General features: G+C 35.3%; 1 protein-coding gene across 1 annotated transcript; it reads left to right on the top strand.

Moving 5' to 3' along the window:
* Positions 1 to 1,380: 1,380 nt before the first annotated feature.
* Positions 1,381 to 17,362, top strand: syndig1l (synapse differentiation inducing 1-like; the record flags this gene model as incomplete). The annotated part of the gene is made up of 2 exons (XM_028440332.1): positions 1,381 to 1,527; positions 16,319 to 17,362. Coding segments are annotated over 2 exons (306 nt in total), but the record flags the coding sequence as incomplete, so codon positions are not given.
* Positions 17,363 to 17,678: the final 316 nt, after the last annotated feature.

Here is a 17,678-nt window from a genome sequence, read left to right as displayed (position 1 = left end):
GAGAAAAGCAAGCCATGTTGCTGAGGAAGAGGGAAAATCAATCAGAGCTATTGCACAAACATTGGGCATAGCCAATACAACTATTTGGAATGTCCTGAAAAAGAAAAAGAAACTACCGGTGTACTGAGCAACAGACATCGAACAGGTCGGCCAAGGGTATCAACAGCAGTTGATGGCAGAAACATTGGAATTAACCTTGCTGTTCCAATACTTTTGCAGGGGACTGTATATACTGTAATTGTCTAGGTTTATTTAATGCAATATAAAGTATTAGAAATCGAAACAAACTCACAGGCATTGGTGCATTTATCTAATTTAAAAAAAAACCTGGAAGGAAGTATTTTAGCATATTGCATTATTTTAAATTGGACTAAGAATATTTAAACAAGGCCATAGATATGTTCATTTTCCCATTATCATTGAATTATTTAATGCAAATATTCATCCATTCCATCTTTTTTGCCTGTTTATTCTACTTATTTATGTACTTTACCCATACGTGAATTCAATTCATATTGATTGAGTCAGATGAAAAGTTGGTCTGTCTCGCAAAGAAAAATATGAACGAGCTGTGCGAGTGCAGAAGTTCATTATAGTGGCCTTCTAACGTAAAAGCCTGAAGGCAATGCTTAATGTAGTCTATAAAATGTCAGCTTTCAGTGCTGATTGCGCTAAAGTCCCATGCTTTGAACTTTGAACTTGAATCAAGAGCTGAATAGTATAGTAATAGTCAGTATAACCATAAAGGCTTGTCATTATTTTCTGAAAGAAATTGTAGGGTTTTTTTTTTTTTTTTAAAGTCATCTTGGAAAAAAACCTACTACTGTGTGAGTTATAATCATAGCCTGTCCATCCACTGATTCTACAGTTGGTTTCTTTTTTTTTTTTTTTAAATTGATTTTACAAACTTTAATGAATCCAAGAGAATCTAGATCTGGATTTTCAAAAACTCACAATCTTCTTGCTTGTTCTTGTGAGAAGAATATTCAACATATATTATTTGTCATTACAGGACTCTTATAGGACAATAGAAAAGATTAGAATAGAATACAGTTTGTATTGCCATACATACAGGTTAAAAAGAACAGGTGCAATTACAAACAACAACAAATATCAACCAAGACAGTTTAAAAAGAGCTGCAAAACAAGAAAAGAACAGAAGTATACTCTAATAAAACATAAATAAATAAATAAAATAAGTTGAATCTACATATCACACATAGGAGAGCGTGAGGTAAATTGTTTATTGTTTATTGATTTATTTTTTAGTTTCTCAATGGGTGGAGTACTGTCCTGTGCTAATATGTTGGCTAGCTTAAAAACATGTTAAAATTAAAAGTGTTAAACATGTGAGCATTGTGATAATAATATGTTATTTTCTATGTGCAGACAGACTGCTCCAGTGACAGCGAGAGCGAGGACAACTTCATCGTTGTCCCTCCGCGAGACCACCTCGGCCTGGCCATCTTCTCCATGCTCTGCTGCTTCTGGCCTTTAGGGATTGCAGCGTTTTACTTCTCACAAGGGGTGAGCGTACACCTACATGCACATAACACGTATTTTATAAAGGTGGATAATGCAGAAAGGTTTCAAAGCTTTGTCCTGGATATTTGCAACGCCACAAAAAGATCAATGCAATTTATATTTGAGTTAGGGGGTCATGACTGAACGATTAAGGTCGATGATGCTTATTAATGAGCTGACAGCTCATTCTATAGGACAAGGCTAATAGCCTCTCAGCTGTTCGATAACTCAAGGCCAGATTAAACCTGTGTAAACAGGTTCAACACTTTTAGAAGAATTTACTTTTTAACACTCTATCCATGAAGAGGTTATTCATATACTGAGATGAAAGTACTTCATCTAATGTTGATTTTAGGTTAAAAAAAGTCCGCAATGCTGGGGTGTCAAACTCATTGTAGTTCAAGGGCCAAATACGGGCCAGTTCGGGCCACAGGTTTTAGGTGGGAAAACGAACAATTTCCACATTGATGTGCCCAAGTTTGCACCCCCTGTAATAAATTAGACATAAACTATGAAAGGCATCAACAATATCTAAGCAATAAGTGACAGATACTTAAATGTCCTTCGATGTTTCTATTTTTTGACTAATTTTTATTTAATTTGGAGAGATTTTGTGGAACAATTTGAAAAAAAAAATTAAGGGTTTTGAAAAGAATGTTGACACATGTTCCGCAATGCATTTGGATTCAATCAAGGACATGCACTGCTTTGCATCTGATATATGAACTGAATTTCATTACCTTTGTTGTTTTCATGCGCAAACTGCAAAGGTTGCCCTAAATGTGTAAAATTTGATATAAATGTATGTAGTTTTCTCCCTAAAATAGGAATTGTGATCTCATGACTGTTCATGTATCACAGACAAAGGCAATAGACAGTCCAGGGGTCACATAGGGCCAATGGTCAAATTTTATGTGGCCCTGAAAGTAAACATACAAAATGACAGAGAAATACACAAAACAAAAGCAAGAATACATTAAAAAAATACAAAGCATTACAACGTTGCAGGAAAATACAGTAAAGTAAAAGGCAAGAAAAACAGTGAAAATACTCCAAGAAACACACAAAACTACTACAAAAATTAACAAAACAACAAGAATACACAAAGTGACTCTAAATAATATCAAAAATGACAGAAAATGACAACGAAAGTACACAAAGAGATAAGAAAAATGCAAAAAAAAAAAAGACTGCAAACCCACAGTACTAACAAACAGGCAAAACGACAACAGAAATACACAATATGACTCCAAAAAACCTAAAAAACATTTAGAAAATACACAAAAGGACAACAGAAATGCACAAAAAGCAGACAAAAAACTATAAAAACACTGTTCTTTCTTGTTAATGCTCAGATCGGTTATTATTCTAAGTGCTGACATGAATGTTGATCATGTGGCCTTTCGATTAAACAAACACATTTTCGTGGCCCCCGCTGTGTGGAAGTTGCCCACCTTTGATGTATCATGTTGATGTCAGCATTTTAACCCTAGATTTTCATCAACACGCCACATAGATGTGCAAGCAATTAACTTCTAATCAGGACCAAACGAAGAACGCTTTTCTTTTCTTTTTTTTTTCTTCTTACAAACAAACCCTGCACGTGTGAATTTAAAGTGCGACCCGTTAAAGTCCGACAAGATAATTGGAACATTTATTTTTATGCTCTAGTCAGCACAAGTCCACCTATAGGGGTCCAAAGTAGAGGTTACAAACCCAGCAACGTCATAGATCAGTTTGATCGGATGTGAATCACACCGAGGTTGGAGGTTGGACTCTTTTGTTGTCATTTGATTTAAGAGAAATATATGGATATTTAAATGATGCTTCTTTTTTATGATGAACACAGATGACCAAATTCAAACAACTCAAAATCTTGCTCTAAATATACGTCAGTTTTAAAATGTCTATGCTTTTAAACCTCAAACCATCCTGTGCTGCAGTTTTGGTCTGCAGGACTTCAATTTGACACAAGCAGTGGGTGCTTCAAAGTAAATTGCTCAGACTTTGACGTTAAATTCTTATCAAAAGTGCCAAGCTTTTAGCGGTCTTATCTGTGGCCACAAGTGGTTCAAGACAGTCAGTGAATTATCTTGTCAGGAGCTAATTTGATTCTTCCTGTGTAATTATGGGGAAGTGATGGCTGTGTTTAGGGATGGATGGTTTTTCTGGCAATCTTCTTCCTTTAGAAGGTGTCGTCCATGAGCACTGACAGGAAAAGATACGGAGGGAGTCTGAGATGCCTTGATTTTATAGCTCAATAACCCATAACCCACTCCGCTGCACTTCTTCCATGCAGTTGTTGGAGAAGCAACTCTCAATTTCTTTTTTTTTTTTTTTTTTTTTTTTTTTTTTTTTTTTTTTTTTTTTACCTTGTCTGCACATGCTTTCGAAGGTTAACACTACAAGAAGTGCAATCTTTTGACAGCAATGCATATTTTATTATTGCAACTCTCAATTTCAATGATGTAATTCAGTGTCGGAATGTGGATCGGTGCTGGGTGTGTGCTGGGATTAATGTACGTATGTGCTCCTACACACACATCAAGTCGGGAGAAGAAAAAAAAGTACCACGTCCTCTTTGAGAATCATAGTAACGATGGGACACGTGCAGAAACACGTCTGCATTTACAGTTAACTTCCCCCTCCCATGGAACACATTAATACCGTTTTTGTGATTTTAAATTGCATTTTAATTCTAATTTTATTTTCTAAAAAATTTATTTGATTATGTTTGACATGCCATGTCTTACTTCACCACTATTATCATCAGTAACCAATGTTCCAATGTTTAAAAGTTCTAACTGATGACATCATCACTGAGTGGGTCTACTCAAGGGGCAATTGGGCATCCAAACAAATTCGACGTTGCATATCTCATTGAATCAAGCAGCAGCCATGTGAAAGTCTCAGCTCTGTTTGTCCCTGAACCGCAGAGATATTTGAGCCACAGACAGACTGACACACAGAGAGACAGAGATTCCTTGCTTGTATAGATATAGAATAGATAGATAAGAAAGAACAGCATAAATTTTACCTAGGACAGCAATAATATATAATATGTATATAATGGTATAAAATATATGAATACTTAACATAATAAAAGGTTTTTATTAATTTATATATTGCCACACTAAATTTAATTGATGAAATTTGTGTTGTAGATATAAAATTGTGTAATGTGTATGTATATATGTTTGATGTGAATTTATTAGCTGTATATAAAACGTGCAGAATATATATTGAATGTATATTGCAAAAATAGTAATATAAGTTAAAAAAAATGTGTGATATTATATAGAGCAGGGGTTCTCAACTGGTCTCACCCTGGGACCCACATTTTGCCACGGTCATCAAATCGCGACCCACTCTTTTTTTAAGAATTCAACCAACCAAATTTAGTTTTGTAAAAATAGCTGTTGAAAACATACATATAATATTTTTTCAAACATGAATTTTATATTTTCCTGTGCAACATGCATTTAACAGCATGCCTGTCAAAAGGAAAGTTTCTTTCAAAATAAAAGTCCAACATGAGAAACATTTTTGACCAGCTTTTCACGACACACCCAGTACTGGTCCACGACCCACTTTTGGGTCCCAACCCAACAGTTGAGAATCCGTGATCTAGAGAACCTTGTTTGTTTGTTGTGATGCAGTAGGGGTGTATAAGCTTTGCTTCAACCAACTGAGTGTTTTTTGTCCTTTTTCATTATTCTGAAGACTACCGAAATAAATTCCAAAACATTTTGTACAAAGATGTTGAATCACAGCTCATCAATTGAGCATTTCCACCAAGGAAAGGTCATTAGCCGGCAAAATGGTGTAAAGAGTTTGCATTCAAAGTAAGAAAATAACACAACAACGGACTTGGATTAATCCACTGCTTTAAATGAATTGATTTCCAAAAAAACAACATTAATTCAGTGAAATGTCTTCATAGCAAATAGTGTTGCACGTTAGCATGATTTACAGTGAACACACACAGCGAGCTGCGAATGAAGAACACCGCAAATATTTGAGGCAAATGAGCTCCCAGCATTTGATTAGAGGAACAGGATTGAGTTTCAATTATTGCCTATAATAACCAGCAGAGCGCTTTGTTTGGAGAAGCTGATCACTCTTGTGCTGAGCTCTGACACAGCTGGCCTACTAAGTGCAGAGTTGAGACGCGCGCGCAGGGATTGTGCAAATAAGATCTCCCTAAAGTTATCGTATGGCAGGGAAATATTTATTAGAAATGAAAATGATTCATCTAATTACTCTGAGACAGTTGATGTGTTGCATGCGTGTCTGTGAGAGAAAAGGCAATCAGATAATAGGAGTGAGCAGGAGGGACGTGTGCGGATTAATCTGTTGTTTGTTTGGATAAAAAAACCTCTTAAAGGTGCTAAATTGGCTTCTGAGTGCATCGCTCTTGGAGTCTGCGTTCAGCTGAGACTGTTATCTTCTTTTTCTATGACGCCACATTTCAATCATTTCGTCAAGGTTGTTGAGATAAAGCTTTAAATGCTTCTCACCATTTCACTTCCAAGGGTATTCAAGGAAAACGGTCTTGCTGACATTTATCAAACAATGCTCATCCCTGCCCATTATCAAATGATTTAATGTCATCCGGTTGTTATGTCCCTCCTTTGTTCCTTTCCGTTGCGACAATATGACTTTGATTTAGTTTTCAAAAAAAAAAAATGATTGCATCAAAACCTTTCACCAAATGCCAAACATGCTCTGATAGAGACAACAATTGGCTATTGAGAACCTTTGTGCTGTTGAGTCCTACAGAATCAGAACTACAGTTTCCCTCCTCTCATTTTAAATAACAACATTCAAACTAAATCTCCTATCACACACTTATGCAGTGGTTTTTTTTTTAATATTTACTATATTACAACAAATGCTGAAGCCTCTGAATGGTTGTCCTTTACAGGACGCCAATTTAAAGTTGCGCATGCTAAAATAAACAGCAACTTTTTGCAACATTTAGCAACAAACCACATTTAAAAAGCTTATGGGAATTTTTTTATGTTACTTTTGACCAGATTTGCAGCAATATTTGTGAAATTTGTGATATTTAATTTTTTTTGTTAAAATATGTCGTCACCTAAATCTCCAATATTAAATCTAAATGTTACATTTAAACAAACGGAATCTAAATGTAAATGATAAATTTGAATGGTAAATGGTAAATGTTGAATCTACATCTAAATGTTACATTTAAACAAATGTTAAATGGTAAACGTTGAATCTAAATCTTAAATGCTCAATCTAAATGGTGAATTTGCATATTAGCTAAATATCTAATTTCACCTGTGACATTTCGATTTATTTATATTTAACGTCTAGAGTTAACATCTGGCATTTAGATTTAACATTTATATTTTAAAATCAAATTTAGATTTACCATTTTGACTTAGATTTAATATTTAACATTTAGATTTAATATTTAGATTTAACATAGCATTTGTTTTTACAGGGGGGACAAAATCACAAATTTCACAAATATTGCTGTAAATCTGGTCAAAAGTAACGTAAAAAATTCACATGTTTTTTTTTCGTGGTTTGTCGCTAAATGTTGCAAAAAGTAGATGTTTATTCAGTATACACAACTTTACAATCAAGAAAAAGTAGATGTTTATTTCAGTATACACAACTTTACAATCAATGTTTGCTTTGTGACCTTTAAATCAGTTTGTCTGAAAAATGTCCCTTGGTCCATTACAGTTCTACTGATCTTTCAAGCCCTTTCCACGGAATCACTATGATCCTTTTTATTTATTTTATCATTTTAGTAGCATTTCATAAACTCGTTGAACAGTCTTTTCTACTTTTTCTATTAAGGTTTTCTGTTGGCTATCGACAAACCCTTTCACTGTGGCCTTGTGGACCAGTCCATCCATTCAATTCAACTTTATTTATATACTGTAGCTCCAAATACATCTCATAGCACTCATCATAAAATATAGAACATAGAGTTGTGTTTTAATGAAAGAAAACCCAACACATCCCCCATGAGTTGGATTCAGTGTTCATTTTGGTTTTAGTCAAAATTTAGTCACCAGGAGTATTTCAGTTACAGTCTTGTTTAAGTCAACTAAATTAATCTGTTACAGTTGTGGTCAACTATATGCATTTTTAAAAAAAGATTAAATTAACATTTATCGACATGACATTGGATGTTAATAATGGTTTTAAATACACGCAGACAGATTTGATGTGATCAATGCATAAGACCGATTGGATTGTGATGAAATAGTTACATTTTTATTATATATTTTGATATAGTTTTCGCCAACATGTATTTTTTGCAAATTATACATAGTCTCTGCTTAATTAAAAAGGCACTGATGTCGCCCCTTGCTTTGAATGACAGGAGTCCTTAAAATAAACTACAAGGTTAAAAAATGTAAATGAATCTAAATGAGCAACATTAATGCTAGGAATTGAACCCCCGGCTATAACCACTGAGCTAATGTTACTACTATAACTATGTGAAATGTTGGAGAGTATACTGCAAGCACACAAATGATTCATTTATTCTCCATTAAATATATAAAAGTTTATTTTAAGTGAGTAAAAACATTTATTTCGAGGTAAAAAAAAAATAATGAAAAAAAAAACCAAAAGAAAAACAAGAAGAAAAATAACAAGTTGATCCAGCTCAAAATCCATTGTCTTGTGGCTTTGGGGGAGCAATGCCAACCATTCCACCACGGAGCAGTCAAACTTCCTTCATTAAAGTCAAATATTCCCACAACCAGGCAGTTTTCTCATTGCAAGCATTTTTTCAGGGTTGATAAGCAGAGAGAGAGAGAGAGAAAAAAAAAAAAAATCAATTTTGTTGAAAATAATGATTCCAAAAAGCGTTCTCCTCTGCTGTTAATTTTTCATTTCTACTTTAAAACTCAATAATTACAGCCAGATCTATAGATCATCATCTAAGTGATGCATTTTTGAACATCCAAACGGGGACATGGGCTCCCAACTAAAATCCATTATCTGGTACAATGCTTTATGGATGTTGACTATTGTGAAAAAGAGCAGTAAGTGGTCCAAGCTTTAGTCAGCAGACTGTTAGAGATAAACATTTTAAAACAGCTCGGTTTTCTATGTCACCATCATCACAACAAAGATGTTCAGGGTCAATATTCCAAATTCTGGATAAACAATGATTATTTAATGTGTATGTGGTTGTGAGGAGGCTAATTCTGTGCACCCCCCAGGACAAATCCATCAAAAATTGGAATTCAAGAAATTGGAATCAATATAAAGCCCAACATAATACACAAATAACTAAAAACACACAAAACAACAGCAAAATGCACAGAACGTCAACAAAAATACACAAAGCGACAACAAAAACTAAAAAAGATTCTAAAAATACACAAAAAACAAGACTATACATACATAAATACACACAAACAACCATTTAAACTCGCAAAACAATGTCACAAGTACAAAATGATACTAAAGAAACATAATGCTTACAACATAATAAATACTGAAAAACTCCAAAAAGGCACAAATTGCCAATAAACAAAATGCAAACATAACACAAAAGAAAAAAAATACTCATAAAATAAACAAAATGCCAGCAGTAATTCCCAAAGTGACAGATAAATACACAAAATGACTCCAAAAAACACACAAAATGACTGAACAACAACAAAAACCCTTTTTCTTTCCTGTGTTAATGCTCAGATTGGTCATTATTCTTAATACTGGCCTGAACAACGATAACAGTTGCCCATCCCTGTCTTAGACTGATACATTTAATACTATGGTGTTTTTAAATGATGTTACTTAAAATTCCAGTATAGAACAGTTTTGCGGTCTATGCTACAGTACAGCAACGTATACGTTTTTTTTTTTCTTTCTTATGAGCAATGAACTCATTAGGACAATCTCATTCATGGATTTAATGATTTCATTTCTATTGATAAAGTAGCAATAAATCCATATTACTATATTTTATCCCAATCTAAGGAGAGAGACTTGATTTATGTTAGTGTTGCACAAAAGCAGGCACTTGAGAAAAAATTACTTTGGCTCTTTATCGAGCCACCACCGTCTTAAAACTTTTCTTAAAGTATTTTATAGTTGACTAGGTCTGTGCATAAGGGAATGGGATTTTACAATAAACAGAACAATCTCTTTTTTCCAGCCTTCGCGTGCCTCATTAATCGTTCATTTTATTTATTTCGGACAAACAACATCATAAAAAAGAAATGTAAAAGTTACAGTTTCTCATATGGAGTAGGAATAAATGTTCCCCTGTGGAAAAGTCTGAACACCCAGGCTTTGTTAACCATGTGTACTAGACTAACACATTAGGATGTGAAATTGCACCAGTGCATATGTTTCTTGACCAGCAGGCGCAACCTAACTACTTACTGCCTAAATGATTAAAACTTTTCCAAAGCATCACCCCTGAAAACTGTTCAATTTAGTTCATGTGACACTTTTGCTGATGGCGGACACTTAGGCCTAAAGTAAAAAATGACAGAAAGCATGAATAATTTTATAAATTACCAAATAATTCAGTTGTAGATATCTCAGATTCACACATTTGATGACATTTTTCCCAAACAATCTCACTGAACCCTCTAAATTACATAAACTGGACATAAACACAAGAACCGTTGAAGTGACGATCCCGCAGCTAATGATATAGAAAACTAGGTCACAATGACGTTGAAGTGGCCTGTTTTCTGCAGCCTACTTTGGATCAAACTGGTCCATATGTGGCCCCTGAACTAAAATAAGTTTGACACCCCTCACACAGAGTATTGATCTTCTTCCTTTATGCATTCACCATCTGCATCTTTTTGTAATTAGGAAAACTAGCAATGTCAACGTTAGATGCAGGTATAGATATACACTTTTTTTTTCTGTTCCTATCCCCATCACTGAAGTTTGCAGAATGCTGCATCTCATTGCATTGGTCTAAACCTACGATGTGCGTAAGAAGAGTATAACCTCACCCTCTTGCAGCGACTGCTCACCCAATTAATGTTAAGGCACAACCGTTTATGTGGAAAAGGAGGCACTGACCCAAAGGTCAACCTCATCATACTCTCTAATCACACATTTTACATCATTATTCAAATGGATTCAAGAATATAAGGGTTCGCTACTTGACACGTCAGCTATCATTTCAGACTTTCAGCTGAGTAGTGTTATGTGGTATATTTTGATGATTAACAATAAATGGACCATAAACTATGGCTGTGTTCAAAATGGCACATTTCGTACTATACACTACAAACTTTATACTGTCTACTACAGTATACTATAGTATGGTTAGGATGTGACCGTTCCCACTGAAATATACTTCGAAGTGTACCAAGATCAATTTTGAAACTACACGAGGCTAAATCCGTCTGTTGATTATCCACCTTTGAATGTTCTGAAAACATTTTAAGTGAGAAAGTCAGAGGACCTCAGAGAAATAAAGTCTTTCATAATGAAACCTCAATTTTCCTACCTTTAATATGTTATGGTTTCATTATATAATAATGCATTAGATTTTATATAGTGCTTTATCATAGACACTCAAAGATCTTTACATTGATGTACATTATTCTTTCACTCCACACATAGTGGTGGTAAACTACTATTGTAGCCACAGCTGACCTAGGGTAGACTGACAGAGGCGCCATTGGTCCCTCACTCTTACACCACATTCATACTAGGCAATGTGGGCAAAGTGCCTTGCCCACACAACAACAATGACTTGGCTAGAGCGGGATTCAAACCCCCAACCATTCGGTTATTGGACGACCCACTTTACCACTCAGCCACGGGCGCCCCATTCAGTAATTCAGAAAATCTACTTTGATCACCTGACATGTTTTGTCTGTCAACTGCCAGTCTTCTTCAGAGACGTCTGCTGATCGCTTTGATGTTCCTTGACGCATAATAGTTCCAGCAAGTTATTTTTGAATAATATGTTAAGGTATCATTTATTCAGACTATTTTTTTTCACATCAAAGCGATCAGCAGATGCCTCTGATGTGATGACACGTTTCGACTGTCAAGTGCCAGGATTCTTCAAAAAAAATTTCCTGAAAATCATTTGTCTGAATAAATGACTAATTAAGGTGAAACTGTGAAATTGTAATATTTGCTTTTCTAACTGGTAGCCCTTTGGACTATAGAGTACCTATGAAGTAGCTCATAGTTTTAGAAAGGTTAATGACCCCTGTACTATATCTGTTCATACTATCAATGTGAACGCACTACATACTCATTTTGACATCAGACTTAGTATGAGTAGTACGTTAATGTAGGGCTGGGTGGTATACTGGTTCATACCAATACCGATACATCTTTTCATTACGTGAACTTTTTATATAACGCCGTACCAGTGTATTTGATTACACAACAATTGGAACGCTACGCTGCATTCTATTCAGGACCCTTTTCATGGTTGCACTTCTAAATAGGAGTGTAAACGGTAGCGCTCCGGTGTTGGTTACGGTGTACAGTAAATGGATAAGAAATACATTGAAAGCTCTGAAGCTGCCTGGGTGCACATTCCTCTGCTACAGGATGAACAACACCACGGTCACTGACGTTATAGACGTACGTAATGTCAATGCTCACGGAGGCACGGTTAGCTTAGCATGGCGGCAGTAATGCACAAAAAAAAGGGAGCAAAAGATTGCAATTTGTAATTCCTGTAATGCGGAAATAAGTCCTGGTGGGGCTGCAAACAAAATCTAATTCATTCACCATAGGAAACCATTACAGCAGTATGCAGCATTTAAAGCTAGAAATCAAGCTAATGCTAAAGCTAAAGCTAGCGGGGCAAAGAAGCGGTGTTGCATGTGTTGATGCCTTAAAAACAGACGGAGTCGGGCTGTGTCTCATTGTAGCTTGTTTACTAGTGTGAAATATTCTACAATATTCACTCATCACGACAGTAAAATAGACCCTCCTCAGTCAGTCTACTGCAGTAATTCCTCTCTCATCAGTAGACGCCTGATGGTGCATGAAAAAAAAATACGTGAAACCGTTAGAATTTTTAAAAACACGTGATATAAATTTTTGGTCATACCGCCCAGCCCTACGTTAGCGTTAGTATGCCATTTCGAACACAGCCTATAAGTTTACTCGTTTCCTTCTATGTAGCAGAAACACATAGAAGCTAAAGCTCTTTAAAGCCTCACACTGCAGTGACTGCTTCCATGTTGACTTTCATTTAGCCCTGAATGAAAAGAGCAAATCAAATGCATCTGGCTTCCTCTCATTTTCCTCAAGGAGAGGAAGTCCATCCAAACAGTCAGATTAATGGAGGATGTCCAGCAGCTGTGTAAACTTGTAAACAATGGCTCAGACATAACATCAGTGTAATTTTAGTGCTCTCATCAATCATCCAGGTAGAATGAACTCATTTAGAAACAAGGGCTTTGGTTAGAAAAAAAAATATGGCATCAATTTGTGAAGGCAGGGACTGCTGCATCCATCCATCCCTTCATCCATCCTTCATCCATCCATCCATCCATGACGTCTGTTTTATCCAGATCACGGTCAGAGGAGGCTGCGCACTATCACAGCACTGACTCATAGTATCTACTGTTTATGGTTTCAAAATAAAATATTCTAATATCACTTTCTTCATTTAAAAACATAACTACTGTAGGGATAAATTAAAAAGAAGTTTGAAATTGATTTTTAGCCTAACTAGGTGTTCTTTCTTCATTCATTGTATTTAAATTTGCAAGCTCTCTGTTACCTTGGCCTGTGCTTTTAAAACAGGGGTCACCAACCTTTCTGAAACCAGTTAGAAAAGCACTTCTTAAATATAATATGGTCATGGGTTCACCTTAGTTAGATGGTAATATAGGCAAACAGTAACTTAAAAAGGTAGGAAATAATTTCAGCAAGTTCTATTTGTCTTCTTTTTGAATGATGCTGAGGTTACATCTGTTTTTCAGGAAATTTACTTTAATCTCCTGACATATTTCGACTCTCAACTGCCAGTCTTCTTCAAAGGAATCTGCTGGTTGCTTTGATGTTTCCGTGACTTCCCTGTATTAATTTTTGCAAGTTCTTTTTGAATATTATGTTAAGGTGTCATTTATTCAGACTTCCGTTTTTCAGGAAATATACTTTGATCTCCTGACATATTTTGACTGTCAACTGCCAGCCTTCTTCAGAGGCTTCTGCTGATTGCTTTGATGTTTCCTTGACTTCCGCGTATTAATTCTAGCAAGTTCTTCTAGAACAATATGTTAAAGTTTCATTTATTCAGACTTCTGTTCTTCACATCAAAGCAATCATCAGACGCCGCTGAAGAAGACTGGCAGTTGACTGTCGAAACATGTAAGCAGATCAAAATACATTTCCTGAAAAACATTTGTGAACAAAGGAAACCTTAACATATTAAAGGTAGGAAATGTTAAGTTTCTCCTATATATAACATTATATATATCATACCACTGACCACACACCGGATCTGCAACACATAAAAACATTTGTCACAATGTTTTAGTGAAAATAAACATTTAAAGAAGGTTAATTTAATACTTTAACTACATCTCTCATATGTATTTATCTTTGTGAGTTGAATCCTGGAAAGTAAATCAGATTTTAGATTAAGCTCATTGGTGGCTAGAGCTCCCAAAGGTCCCTCACATCATGGTTCATGTGGGCTACCTGGGGCCTGCTCGCACCATGTTAGGGACCCCTTAATTTTTCAAATATTGTCTTCCTGTCAAACACCTTAAACCTTATTTTGATTGATCACTGGTGTGATAAAGTTGCAGCCAAACTTCTCCCTATTGTTGACACACTTTCAAGTTCATAAAAACACAGAAAGCTACAAAATGGATGAAAAATGTTCAAATCTATTTGACAATAATCCAGTTTGTTTGTAAATGATTCATCTTGTGTGGAAAAAAGTGGAAATCTACTGCTATGAGATTATTATGAACCAAAAACATATAGTTTCAATCTATAGATCCTATGTTGCAGTTTATAGAAATGAAAGAAAAACATCCCACAGCTCAACAACAGGGCATCCAAGACTTCACTTTAGCCTGTTTTGGCATTTTAATGAGATACTATATGTCAGTATTATTTAGAGAAGGGCTGGGTATTATTTTTTTAATCATTACTTTACTGCAACGTTATTATGTCAAGCTGCATGGTATATGACTGGAGACTGTGCATTGTTTTCCATACGTTAGTGTTTTACTGATTATTCACACAAACAAAACAAAGAACAGCTTTTATTGAAGCGCGTTCAACTTTCGAGAGATCTACCACTACCTTTAAATTACATTAGAATCTTTACTTGTCTTTGTTCAATAGAAACAATCTGAAAACACCCCCATCCAATAAGGCAACCTTTAGAGAAATCAGTTTTCTGTCCCATTTTGTATAAAGTTACACATTTATGTTGTGTATGTTCAAATTAAAGTAACATCACAATTATAGTGCATATGCTAAGACAAAAATATTACTTTCAGAAGTATAACTTTCCCATTTAGGAAGAATATTAACGACTCCTGTTTCATAAAATAATATATAAATTCAGTACAGAAGCATTTAAGCAGATGGCATGATTTATCAGACGTACCAATACAATATAAATAGCCTACACAGGACACGATACATAATAAATAGCTCTAACACCTGGTGGATTACGCTGGGATGCAGAATTAAATTTACAAGCGGTAAAATAAATAAATTAATGTAAGTATGACATGAAAAGTAATAATTATTCTTTTTTTTCATTTTAAATGAAGTGGGTCGCATGAAATGTATAGTAATGGAGCAAATAAAATACAAAGAATTACTGGTTAAAAGTTTTATTTAGAATATTTTAAATTATTATTCATTTACAAATTAAAAAACGACAATCTTAAACACTGTATTCTACACTTTTGCTTTGTCAAAAATAAATCTAGTTAATAATAGTAAAATGCAGTCTAAAAATATCTCAGCTGGCACAACTTTTTTACTAATACAGGCACTCTGTATTTTGTAATATAGTGTGAGAAACTTGACCAAAAAGTAATTCTAGGGGGAAAAAAGTCTTCTTGATATCAAAATAATGATGTCGTAATAATAATGTAATTAGAATAATGAAGACCAATTACGTACGACAGAATCCAGTAGTTGCCACCCTTATTTAAGTCAGTTATGTAGGAATTATAATGTGTAGTTTACTTGGTGCGACTAAATACAGTTGACTTATATTTACACAATTCAGTTAAGTCAGTCCAGTGGAAAACACATTTAAATAAGGGTAGCACTATGTTGAAATAATGTTTATTAAGTTAGCTGGACACTGATTTATTTATTAGGTATGAGTTGAGAAAATAATGTTGAAGTTACTGATGGCAGTGTTTTTGATTGCACTTAAGTAAATTATTTAGATATTAATATTATTGCTGAAGCAGTTCTAACACAACTGATTTTGGTGGAAAATTCAACAGAAAATGCTGTGAACCACTGTTCTACAGTGTGTAAAAAAAGAAAAAAAGGGATTTGTTGCATTAAAGTGATGAAATTGAACAATGGTTCCTTGGGTAAATGCTTGATTTTTTTTTTTTTACATTTTCACACTAATTGCCATTTTTAGTCCTACCGTGCGTGCACGAGGAGCTCACGACATCATGTATGCTCGCTTAATGAGCTAATCAACCAGGTTCATTATATGCTTCCCCTACCGCTGCTAAAAGTACAACAACAACCTGTGTGCGTGCTTTGTCTTTTTTCCATGAATTCTCCACAAACTGTGCTCATGCTTGGGTTTTCTTTTCTCCTATTCTCTCTATTTCAGACCACTAAGGCAGTGAACAAAGGTAACTTCTCACTGGCCAACATCGCTTCCCGAAGGGCTTTGTTCCTCGCCGCTCTCTCCATCACTATAGGCACCGGAGTGTATGTAGGAGTGGTTGTAGCTCTCATTGCCTACCTCTCGAAACCAGGACACATATAGCGTTTGGCACCTTTCTGCCAAAAAACACCCGAAGACACCCGAGAAAAAGAGAACAAGCATCTCATGGGAAATGCCGTGGCTCCAGCAGACGTTAAGGAATGTGTTTTTTTTTTGGTGGAATGTACAGTCCATGTTTTTTCTCTCCGTTCTCACCTTTCATTGTTTTCAGCCTCGTCTCCTTACATGCCCTCTGTCAGCTAAAATTAGCCACTAACTGGAGAGAGGGTAAGAAAAGAAAGCAGGACTTGAAGACAGACAACAAACTTCTCAAGACTGGGGATGTATTTCCTTTTTCAAGCCTGTATTTTCCATCACACTGACTGGCTTCCAGGGGTGGACTGGCTATCTGGCATACCGGGCATTGTCCCCGTGGGTCGTCAACCCAAAGTGATCCTGTCCGGTCCGCTATGTGTTTTTGTTTTTTTGGTTTTTTGACGAGCGATTGGAGGTTGATGTTAACTGGTAGCCAAAAATGGTCTTAAAATGGCAAAGAAAAGAGTAAAAAGTGACTAAAATGGGTCAAAAGCAGTCAAGAGTGGTCAAAAAATGGACAAACAAAGAAGAACCAGACAGTATGTAATGGCACAGATTACCTGAAATGGGCAAAATGTGGCAAACAATAGTGAAAAATGGCAAAATGTGGCAAACAATAGTAAAACGGCAAAATTGTGGGACAAAATTTTAAGGAGAAAAGGAAACAAGTGGTATTTATTGGGCAAAAGTTAGCTTATTGGGATGAAAGTGGTCAAAAATTCTTAAGACAGGACAAAAATTGAATAAAAGTGTCAAAAAGAACTTTCAAAAATTTACAAAAATAGGGAAAAAAAGGATATTTATTGGCAAACGGTAGCTAAAGTCTGAAATTTTTTTTGAAAAAGAGCAAAAAGGGGGACAAAGGAAGTTGCAAAATGGCCAAAGGTAAAAAAAAGGAATAAAGTCCCCCCTTTTAAGGTTTTCTGGGGGAATAATAATTAAAATGTAGCCATAAAGAGCCACGTGTTGAGCATCACTGACTTAATAACAGCTTCTACGTGGTGTCCGCTGAACTTTTGTCCCAGTCCACCCCTGCTGACTTCATATTATAGTTTCATTTTCTTATGACTAAATTTTACACTTCAAAGTTCCTGAGTGAATATCGAGGAAAACAACACTTAAAAATAGGAGACTAACTCAAGGTTTGGTAGGATTAAAAACCAACAGC

This window comes from Gouania willdenowi, chromosome 24, assembly GCF_900634775.1.
Source record: "Gouania willdenowi chromosome 24, fGouWil2.1, whole genome shotgun sequence".
NCBI classification, from domain to species: domain Eukaryota; kingdom Metazoa; phylum Chordata; class Actinopteri; order Blenniiformes; family Gobiesocidae; genus Gouania; species Gouania willdenowi.
The sequence above is the reverse complement of the archived record's forward strand: the minus strand, read 5'-3'. Positions and strand labels throughout refer to the sequence as shown.